Raw genomic sequence first — 11691 nt, 5'->3', positions numbered from 1 at the left:
GAGTTCTTGACTCGCTCGATTTATATACATATATATATATATATATATATATATATATATATATATATATATATATATATATATATATATATATATATATATACACACACATATATATACATACACACACACACACACACACACACACATATATATATATATATATATAGACACCGTCGTGCGGTCCGGACTGGGGTGGCGCTGGGAACTGAAGTGGGAGGGAATCCAGAACGATGGGGAGCGCGCGCTCTCGCGGCTGGCGTCGTGCGGGCGTGACGAGGTGCAGTCGGCGACACTGGCCGTGGATTTGGGGTAATAATAATGATGATGATGATGAATGCCTTCAGCAAGTGACGCAATGTACGAGAAACGTTTACCGACGGGATGGACTTAGTGCGCCGTTGTGCCTCGTCTTGGCGATGGTGCCCTTCGCGTACGCTGTTTTTCCCCTCTGGTTACCCGGACGGGGCGCGCTGGGCGGACGGGACGGAGGAGGAGGAGGCGGAGGAGGAGGAGGAGGAGGGGGGTAAATATTGGCAGTAGACAACAAAAAAAAAGTGGCACGCTGGCTTCGGGAATTTACAGTAATTAGCAAAGTCGAATAAAGAGATTTGGAGAGAGGGGGAGAGAGAGAGAGGGGGAGAGATTTCGAGATTAACCGTTCGCCGTCATGGAGAGTCAAGGCAGGGCGAAGGAGGCAGCGGCGCCGACCTCCAGGGAGGCGCAGCGCAAAGACAAGAAGCAGAGACCCGGCAAGCTTTTCCGCAAGAAATCGCTGAAGTCGGTGGGGAGCTTCGTGAACAAGATCATCAAAACTTTTGGCACTTTGGCCCACTTCGGAGACGTCGACGCGCGCAACGCGGCCGGCCACCACCACCACCACCGCCGCGGCGGCGACGACGACGACGACGGGGGGTTCCGGGACGGGACACCTTGCACGCTCGGCGCCACCTCGGGGACGAGCGGAGAGGACGTGGCGCGGGTCGCCGGCGACCACGCCGCCAAGAAGACCTCCACCGCGTCCTGCGCCCGCTCCTCCGCCAGGGAGAGGCTGTGCTGCCGCTACGGCGACAAAGTCCCCGGCGTGCTGGGCTTGAAGAACCACGGGAACACCTGTTTCATGAACGCCGTGGTCCAGTGCCTGAGCAACACCGACCTGCTGGCCGAGTACCTGGGGCTGGAGCGGTACAAGCCGGATCTGAGTCAGCCGAGAGCGGCGGTAAGGGGCGACGACGCGCCGCTCGCCGGACGAGGGGAAGTCACCGAGCAGCTGGCGTCGCTCGTCCGGGCGCTGTGGACTTTGGCGTACACCCCGCAGATGTCGGTGGAGTTCAAGGTACACACGCGTCGGGTATTGGCGCGGATCGTTATGAAAACTGCTCAAAAGTCGCGCGGTGTACGGGAACGAACTGCCCCGAGAGGGTGCCCGCGAGTTGGCAGCGGAGGCTGTGCGCTGCCACCTAAAAGCGGCGCGTGCAGTCGGCACCTGCCTGCACCCCCCCTTCCCCTTATTACTGTGGGGAGCTTCCCTTCAATCCGGTGTACTTCCGTGTAAATACCCACGTTCTGCTTAGTTTGCAGGTAGTGTAGACCTCCCGGTATAAACAGCCGTGTGGAGCAGGCTGGAGAAAAAACACCCAAGCTGAAGATGTGCATCACACATCTTACATCATTTACCGTAATTGCCACCGCCGGCACTCATTCTCCACGCAAGGGCAATAACAAGCTTCCTTCGCGCTGTGGGGGGTGGGGGTGGTTTCGCTGTTAGTCCACCAGATAATGATATGGCCGCTGCCTGGCACAGTGGGCGCCATTGTGATGGTTTAAGTGCACAGGGTTCACCAGAGTTTCGAGTCCCAAGTGCTGCTGCGCTGGCAGATTTCCTCCAGCAAGCTTCTAGTTTTTTGTGTCGTCACAGCACTGAGCAACGTTGGCAATTAACGGTACGTCCACTGGGCAATGCAACGCCTCGGCTTTAATGGCAAAACAATGTCTGCAGCAGGGTGATGACCCCTACCTCTGCTCCGCCACCCTGTGCATCTGTGCCATGCAGACTCTCTGGGTGGCGGTTACGAGTACAGGCCCTAGAGACGCACCAAGCGGGCATGGCGGTGTTCCTACTGAATACTGTAATGTACAGTATGTTGGCACAGAAAGGATATGTGTGTTACTGGAAAGGCTCTCCACTTTAGAAAGTGCCTACCCTGCGGATCACAGGCTTTGACAGAGCTCTATCAGAAGACCCTCAGGCTCTCCCACTCTGCCCACACTCAGGATTTGTGGGAGGGGGGGGGGCGACATAAGACTTTATCCGCCTGCAGCATTTTACTCTGGGTTTCTCTGAGCTATATAGTTAGAGGCAAGAAGGAGATAACAGCAGGGGGGGAGAAGAAAAAAAAAACCCATCCACAATGGATTTATCCTTGGAAATGGTAATTACTCCGTAAGGAGAGGGTGTAACTCTTGCTACAGGCATACCCTGACCCTCTGTTGTATAAATTCAAAGGCACTACGGCGGCTTGCCTCATCATCAAGTGTAATGTACTGCGCTTACAGAGGTAGGGACCAGCCCGAGTGGGGTTATCCAAGTGTTAGTTGAATGCGAGCGGGTTGAATTATTAATGGCGCCGTGACAATCGTTGATTCGTTGACTCAAACTGCTCTAAAGCGTGATTTCATCCATGACGTTGTGGCTTCCCCCCCCCCATAATGCCTTTGTGTTTCCTTCTCTCTGGTCTGTAGTCTTTGTTAAATCTTCTCCTTCTCCCCAAGCAGCGGCTTCAAACGGCGCCTCGCCATAACCTCGCAACACGCCGCTTTCCCGGCCCTTAGGGTCGACTCCCTCTCGCCCCGCGGGACCCTCATATCTGATGTGTTGTAGACAAAAACACGACGGGATGACACGGAAACATCTCGCCAACATTTTAAGATGGACTCAAAGGGGGGGGGGGGGGATTCAATGCCTCTTCCTCTTGTGCGATGGGATTTTTTTCCCCCCGTTAGCACACACAGAGCTGTGCGTCTTGGCTGTGGTTGTCTTTGACCATAGGAGGGCCTAAGTTTATACTGCCTATGGCTTGTAAAACTGCCTGGGTGTCCCTGGGCTGTGTGTTGCAAATTGCGGTCCCTCACTCGTGGAAGATATATGAACTATATATACATTTCAAAACTCCTCGGAATAAAAACAAGCTAGCTAAACGGCTTCCGTTTTATTAAATGTATCAGTCCACACTGGCGAGGCCGGCCTTTCTCGTCGAACACCGCCTTGCTCCAGCTACACGGGCAGCACAGGTGCGCCTTGGGTCTGGACGGTTTCCCGCTTGGGAAAGGGCGGCACGGTGGCCCAGAGGTTAACGCTGTTGCCTCACAGGAAGAAGGTCCTGGGTTCGAACCCCAGGCCGCCCCAGGTCCTTTCTGTATGTTCTCCCCGTGTCTGCGTGGGTTTCCCCCGGGTGCTTCGGTTTCCTTCCCACCATCAAAGAGACATGCATGTTAGGGTTAGTACTCCTGTCTGCGCCCCTGAGCAAGGCAGTGGACAGCAGAGCCGGAGTTGATCCCCGGGCGCTGCAGCTGCACACTGCTCCTATACAATAGGATGCGTTACATGCAGAAGACACGTGTCACTGCAACTACAATGTCAAATAAAGCGGCTTTCATTCATATCGTTTAACGCCACATCTGGCAGGAGCGAGGCATTACGCTATGAAATAACCGGGCAGCTCCTGGGCCCGGTGTCTGAAAGGCTAAGGGGCAGCAGGACCCCAGCAGCCATTTTTAAACCTCATCATCTATAAAACACAGGCCTCGATACGGATGCCTTGTTTGTTGTGCCGATATCGTTGGATTCAAGCCGGGCTTTTGCAGGTCCGACGTGCGGTTGTGAAGGCGTTGGAACGTTCGGCCGAAGGAGCTGAGTGAAAAGGACTACAAACCCATCATCACAAAACCAAACAAAAAATATGTAAAAAGAAAAGCGTGGAAGTGGATCTCTTTTTCTTTTTTTTTGACACCGCACTGTCTGCACCGCACATCTGCTGCACACAACACCTTGTTGCGAAGGCGGAAATATCCTCGGCTGATCAAAAGAACCGGGCCGATGATTAAGCAGTGGGCCGTCTGTCCTCCCAGGTCAGCTGGCTGCAGAGCATCAGACGGGGGGGAAAACAAAACAGAGGAATTCTGCAGAACAACTGGCGCGCCGCCACATTCCAACAGCACCTGGCTGACTTGACAAGAGAGGCGGGGGTGGTGGTGGTGGGCAGCCGGGTTTTGGAAACGCCGAAGTAAAAGTTAAGGATAGCCAGGTGACTGTCATGTTCTGCCTCGTCAGCATGGTCGTGTGCCGCCGCCGCCGCTGTCGCACACAATCCAGCTGAAGGCCCGAGTCTGTTCTGCCCGCTCTGGGAATAGATGTGTGGTTTTGATCTTTGGCAATTGGTTGTGATGCTTTTTTTTTTTGTGAGCACCTCCTGGCCTCCCGGCAGGTCGGTGTGTTTGCACAGAGGGGCCTGGACAGGGACGGAGAGCCTGAAATGAAAACAGTTACACAACTGCCAATCTTTTGGTTTCCATAACATGAGAGGCCTAAGAAAGGAGGAGGGGGGGGGGATCAGGGTAGGAACGGACAGAGGCCTCATGATTGAACAGGAATGTGGTATTCCCGTGCAGTACATCGATTTCCCCCCCCCCCAATTTAGTGAGCTAAATAATTAAAAGGTGACTGACATGTTTGTGCGGTAACCTCATCTCGGTGACAGTGACGCAAATTCTCAGGTATGTGTCAATATTTGCCATCTCCACGCTCATTGTTAATCATTGTCCCGGTTGCTGGATTCAGGAATATAGATGACTTGGGGAGCTGATTGAGGAGGAGACGCTGTGTCCTTTGTTTCACCATATTCTCTTTCGGATAAATTCTACAGCCGAGTCACTCCTTTGAGTCCTTGTGCCACACTGGCACCTGCAAAAATAATGACGCCGCTCGGCAATTATATCGGATCGGCTTGTTTAGATACAGAGACAGTCGACTCGTCAGGTGTGCCTATCTCAAATATCACCGTATATAGGTTGGATGAATGCCCTCAAATATTCAAATAAGTTCTTTTCAAATGCCGTTGACTTGAATATCAACTACACAATATACGGCTATAAAAGAAAGTGAATGCACTGTATTATAAAAGAGAACAAATAAGCGTTGTCCCATAGCCATTATCCCCCTCGCGGAATCGTAAAAGCATAACCCGCTTTGCACATCTTCTTTTATATCGCTGAGACAATCGCAGCCTCCCTCATTCTGATGGTAATTACTGTTATTATTTTCCTGTAATGACTAGCTCTGCAATAGCTTCAAGTTATGACAGTATGTGTCCATGGTTCTCGTGGCGAGGCTAGGTTTTTTTTTTTTTTTTTTTTTTTCAACAATAACAATGAGTACATTTACTTTGTATCAGCTACACTTTCTCATTTGGCGGATGCGTTTGCCCAGAGCGACTTACAAAGGAGTCACTAATTAACAGATGCTATATTCATGTGTCAGCTCACAGACATCTTGGAACACTAAATGGTAATCATATAGCCAAGAGTGTGCGTCACTTCAAGTGCAATTGGAGTAAATGCACAACAGGTAGATTACCAATAGTCATGCGAGTAAAGGCCTTCACACGCCAAGACCAAATTGGAGCTTTTCCACATATGCAGTATTTTTAGTCCCTCATTGTGGTCCTATAACTCCGAATAAGTCTCTGGGGGCTCATGGACAGATGCACAAAAAGGGTATTCCGAAAACATGTATGATGGACAACTTTTTCAGAGTTGGTGTGTAACCCCCCCCATTTTTTTCTCCCCAATTGTACTTGGCCAATTACCCCACTCTTCCGAGTCTCCCCAGTCTTGGCTCCACCCCCTCTGCCGATCCAGGGAGGGCTGCAGACTGCCACGTGCCTCCTCCGATACATGGGGAGTCGCCGGCCGCTTCTTTTCACCTGACATTGAGGAGTTTTGCCAGGGGGATGTAGCGTGTGGGAGGATCACGCTACCCCCCTAGTTCCCCCTCCCCCCTGAACAGGCACCCCGACCGACCAGAGGAGGCGCTAGTGCAGCGACCAGGACACATACCCACAGACACAGCAAATTGTGTCTGTTGGGATGCCCGTCCAAGCCGGAGGTAGCACGGGGATTCGAACTGGCGATCCCCGTGTTGGTAGGCAACAGAATAGACCGCTACACTAGATGCCATATTTATTTTTCAACGTGCGTAATTTTCATATGAGAAATTCCCACTTGGTAAGCAAAGGTAATTGGGGATTTTAAATTAGCTGAACAGTGCCACAAATCAGTGTCACACTCATTCTTAGGGGCTGTCTGTGGATTAAGGAAGGCTTGGAAAAGGCATATTTTAGGCTTTTCTCAAATGAAATAAGCAGTTGTGCAAAATGCTCTGATAAGTACAGTCGGTTCTTTGGGATATTGTATAGTGTAAAGCAGTGGGAACAGGAGACAGTCGCAATGTGGTTGGAAAATAAGAGCCAGTTGTTGATCATCATCCTGAGGTTCATTGTGACTCCAGAGGGTGTGGTTGTTGATGTACTGACCCTGACTGATGTGTTCCTGGGAATGGAGGGTGTGGAAGGGATGATCAGCAGCTCAGTTACGCTTGGGCTTTTGAACTGGAGGTGCTATTCCCTCATCCAAGTAGATATGTCAGCAGGATAAGCAGCCGCCTGTGCTGACACCTCATTGTCCTCTTGCATAAAAGAAAGGTAAAGTTGGATGTCATCGGTGTAGCAATGGAAGTAGAAGAAATCGTGTGCCGAGGTGATTGGACCAAGCGAAGGAAGTGGTATTGAGTGCGAAAAGAAAGTGGGCCGAAGGAAGTGGTATTGAGTGCGAAAAGAAAGTGGGCCGAACACTGAGCCTTGTGGTCCACCGTAACCTATCAGGTGCGGACATCTTACCCTTCCTTGTTACATGTTTTGAGCTCTCTGTCAGGTATGGTTAAAAAATGCCCAGGTCTATCAGTGGTGACAGTATAGTGTGGTGATTCACTGAATTAAATGCGGCAGATGAGTCAAGAAGGATGACAGCTGATGACTCGGAGGCAGCTTTGGCTTAGTGCAATGCTTCAGTAACTGCTAGAACAGTTTAAGTGGAATGACCACTCGATATTATAGAGCGACATCATTCAACAGATCTAAAATGTGGTATCCACTGCATTCAGAGCAATATTGAAATGTGGAGACAAAACTGTGCATTTATTTCTCAGTTACTGCTGGTCTGTAATACATGTATTTTCACACAGGATATCATTACATTTTGAAGTGTACAGGTCATTTTTACACAGTTGAGGCTTTATATGCAACTCATATCTCAACTGGCTACCTTAGGAAATACATTTTGCTTAAGGCAATGAGTAACCTATTAAGAAGTCCAACACAATAATGAGAATTTCCAGGGACATTTGTTATCTATGAGAAATGGCTGCATCGCCAAAACTCGTTTGCTAAGAGGGTTAATTATTTTTATCAACATGTTGAATTATGTCTCTCTAGACCCTGTGACTACAGACACACTGAGGTCAAGTTGCACAGGCTAAATACAGGGTATCCGTCTTTGTGATATCGATATTTATGCAGCCAAAGGTTTGCACAAAATGCATGTAAGGAACCAATGTGGGTCAAAAATGCACATCGCTTAACGCACAAACGCACAGGACACAGGAAACCTCAGTAATTTAATGTGTTCCCGCTTTTAGGAAAACATCAGAGGAGAAGCTTAAAACCTTGTCGCTCTGCCAAGACTCATAAGTTTCCCTCTGTTAATGAATTTTGCGCTCAATCTTCTTGTCAGTAAGTTCACGGAAGATGAGTCACGCGGAAGCTAGTGCTTCTCCACCCCGGTGTGTTATCACTCACCCAGGTCATGCTGAACAGCCCTTTCTGACCATTACTCACCGAGGAAAAGTTGACCTAGCACGAAGCCACCCAGCTTCACATTGGTATGGATACGCACACTCGCTCACACATGGAAGCTGCACAGTCCGACCACAAACATCTGCTGTTTGGTCACCGAGGCAGTTTCTCTGGAGCTATTGAGGGTTGAGTACTTGGCTGAAGGGCAGCGTGTTGTGGTGTCGCCTTCATTTTTCCTCCCCCCCAACACACAAGACTTTCAAACTCCCAACTTTTCCAATTAATCACAGCCCACGTGTCTCTGACCCAGGGTACAATGTGTCACAGTAGAACAGCACTGAACAGACAACATCTCGTTATGGTGTCATGCAGTTGCTTTCTTTGTGCTTGACGGAGGGGGGGGGGGTATTAGTTGATTATAAAGCAATGATCACAGTCTGCTGTTCTCTCTCATAATAATATCACTGCCTCTGCATCTGCAGGCTGCCAACTACAGTTTATGCAGTTAATTCCTGACTAATTGAGCTGTGTGCCATTCAGTTTGCATGCCGAGTGTTTGAAGTTTCATTATGCTCTGTGTGGGTTTAAACAGTCTTCAGCCCACTTCTTCTTCTTCTTTTTTTTTTATTGGAATTGCATTCACTACTTTTTTTTGGATGTCAAAGAATGGCTGTCTTTTGATGTTATTTTCTAGAGAGGGAAGCAATAAAACTCTTCAGAGCTGTTCTTGCTGGGGTTTTTTTTTTTTTGTAGTAGTAGATAAAACGTATACTAATAGGACTCTCGCCTCTCGTTTTAAACAAAGCACACGCCGGCCCAAATTCGAACTGATTTAGCGTCAGCCGGCGCGTGGGCTGAGCAGGCAGGCAAGGAGGGAGGCGTGATAAGCTCGCGGTTCCTGAATTCCTCTGATCAGCGTTCTGTGGAGAACCAGGGAGAAGGATTCGGCCGGTGATTGATGAGCCCCGAGTCCGATGGCTGTCTGCACCTCCGCAAGACATACTGCGGGGAGGCCCTCAGGATAGGTGCCTGCTCCGTGTCCTCGGGTCCATCGACAAACAAACCCCGGTTGACAAAACCAGCAAGCGGAGCCCGGCCGTCACTTAAAATTCACCCTTCATTTGGATGTAGGGGAAATTTATGCGAAAGGGATACTAGCTTAGCAGGCCGGTGGTGCAATAAGGCTACGCCAGCTGCTCCCCGCTGCAGCTTTAATTCTAACAAGCTGTCCAAATTGTGAATAGAATTAGTCCGTTGCTGTTTTTGTTTTGAGCTCAGAAGTGAAATTTTGGGATTATCTAGATCGTCTAAACCTGTTCATGCATTTCAGAGGGCATGCTTTTTTATTTATGTATTTATTGTTTGGGGGGGTACTTTCAAGAAGTGTTGGCCAAAATTTTGAAAACTACTGTTGGTGTATTAAACCGGATTTCTTTCACTCATTAAATACAGTAGGTCAGAGACCCAACCTATATACTGCATACGTTTGAAGTACACTGAATAACAGTTGTATGGCAGTGCATTAGAAGACACGCATTCATCAGGTCATTTTTCTTCCCTCCCCCCTCTCTCTAGACTATAGTGTCCAAGTATGGATCCCAGTTCCGTGGCAATTCCCAGCATGATGCTCTGGAGTTCCTCCTCTGGCTGCTGGACCGCGTCCACGAGGACGTGAACCTGTCCTGCTGCAGCAACAACAACAACAAGAGCAAAGCCCCCGGAAAGGTAAGGCTCGGCCGGACCGAATGTGGTGGGGGTGAAGCACAACCCGTCACCGCTTTTGCAGGGCCACGCAGCCTCCCGGTCACAATTTGAATCCGGCCATATTTTTAGAAAATTTTCAGCCGCATCGGCACCATGACTCAAAATGTCTTCTCTGCCTTTGGCAGGGCTCTCAAGGCACATGTGAGGGGGGCTTTTGCGGTCGAGGTCTTTATTGCTCTTCGTGTTGTCATGACTTATATTCACTGATGTGACTGTGATCACAGTCAGTGACGTAACCTTGAGTCTAGAGATATTGGCACTGCAAAAAAAAGTCTGGTTAATAATAAAAAGGCATATTCTGAAAGGTGATATGCGAGAAGAGGCTGGAAAATGAAAAGAACAAGAAGCCTTTCGTCTGCTATATCATCAATTCAACCAAAAGCAGTGTTTATTTGCACAATATTTGCAGACACTTTGCAGCATCACAGTTTTGATGACATGGTGAGTTCTTTACTAAATGATGTTTAACCCGGGGTACCAAACTCGGGGTGTATGTAGGTGTAGGCAGAGCCGAATGCCACTGACGGGAACGGGATGCCCAGGATGTGAATGTTAGTGTTGATGTCCAGCCATCCATCCATCCATCCATTATCCGAACCGCTTATCCTGCTCTAAGGGTTGCGGGGATGCTGGAGCCTATCCCTGCAGTCATTGGGCGGCAGGCGGGGAGACACCCTGGACAGGCCGCCAGGCCATTACAAAGGGCCGACATACACACACATCCATAAGTAGGGATGATTTAGTGCGGCCAGTTCACCTGACCTACATGTCTTTGGACTGTGGGAGGAAACCGGAGCCCCCGCAGGAAACCCACGCAGACACGGGGAGAACATGCAAACTCCACGCAGAGGACGACCCGGGACGACCCCCAAAGTTGGACAGCCGTAGGGCTCGAACCCAGGACCTTCCTGCTGTGAGGCGACCGCGCTAACCACTGCGCCACCGTGCCGCCCGGTGTTGATGTCAAAAATGCTATAGTCATGTTTTGTTTTGTTTTTTTGGCTAGTGAGGTTAACGCTAAATCTAATATTTGCTATGCAAGACGGTTTTCACACCGCTACAACCAGCGGTGTGATCTGAGCTGCACAACTGTGCTCCTGGTCTAACATTGTACCTGTGGACATAGAGGTTAGAAGTGTGGTGATTTGTTGGGGGGGGGGATTCCCCCCCCCTTTTTCTCTCCATTTGTACTTGGCCAATCACCCCACAATTCCGAGCCATCCCTGTCGCTACTCCACCCCCTCTGCCGATCCGGGGAGGGCTGCAGACTCCCACATGCCTCCTCCCATACACGTTGAGTCACCAGCCACTTCTTTTCACCTGACACTGAGGAGTTTTTGGGAGGATCACGCTATCCCCCCCCCCCCCGAACAGGCACCCCGACCGACCAGCCAGAGGAGGCGCTAGTGCAGCGACCAGGACACATACCCACATCCGACTTCCCCCCCCACAGACACGGCCAACCGTGTCTGCAGGGACGCCCGACCAAGCCGGAGGTAACGCGGGGATTCGAACCGGCGATCCCCGTGTCGGTAGGCAACGAAATAGACCGCCACGCTACCCGGATGCTGATTTGCTTTTTGATTCGCTCTCAGCGTTTCGTCCTCCTCGAGGTAGGCCTTCAGGAGCAGATCCCCTTGAGCCACTCCGCCGTGAGCCATCACGTTAGAAATGTCATGCGTTGTTTAAAACGTGTTTTTACTCGGGAAATGTGGACCCCCCCCACCCCCCCACCCCCCCCCCTGCAGGTCCACCAGGGTGATCACCAATGGTGCGTCGTTGCAAGTAAATCGACACAATATCTGTGCCCCCTGTTTCCTCGGGCGCTACTCCTAAACATTTTGATTCTTCCGCGTCGTCTTGCTTCTGGGACGAGGGAGTCTCGGTCTCGGTCCCAGGGCGGCACGTCAAGACAGTTCAGGACTCACCGCGTCTCGGCCCTCATTATACTCGCCACCGTCATGAGTTGGAGGTTAGTTAAGACACGTGTTTTCTGGGAGGGCGAACGGTGCAGGGCACT

At 50.3% G+C, this 11691-nt stretch overlaps 1 protein-coding gene across 2 annotated transcripts in view; it reads left to right on the top strand.

Moving 5' to 3' along the window:
* Positions 1–618: 618 nt before the first annotated feature.
* The window catches only part of usp43b (ubiquitin specific peptidase 43b), a 105224-nt gene continuing 94151 nt past the window's right edge, over positions 619–11691 (top strand). For both annotated transcript variants that reach the window (XM_056287982.1, XM_056287981.1), the window contains exons 1-2: positions 619–1336; positions 9483–9632. In XM_056287982.1, coding sequence (XP_056143957.1) covers positions 671–1336; positions 9483–9632 — 816 coding nt within the window. In that variant the 5' untranslated portion in view covers positions 619–670. The remainder of the gene's footprint in view (positions 1337–9482; positions 9633–11691) is intronic.

The sequence above is a fragment of the Lampris incognitus genome, chromosome 10 (genome assembly GCF_029633865.1).
Source record: "Lampris incognitus isolate fLamInc1 chromosome 10, fLamInc1.hap2, whole genome shotgun sequence".
Taxonomy (NCBI): Eukaryota; Metazoa; Chordata; class Actinopteri; order Lampriformes; family Lampridae; genus Lampris; species Lampris incognitus.
This window is presented reverse-complemented; position numbering and strand designations above follow the sequence as displayed.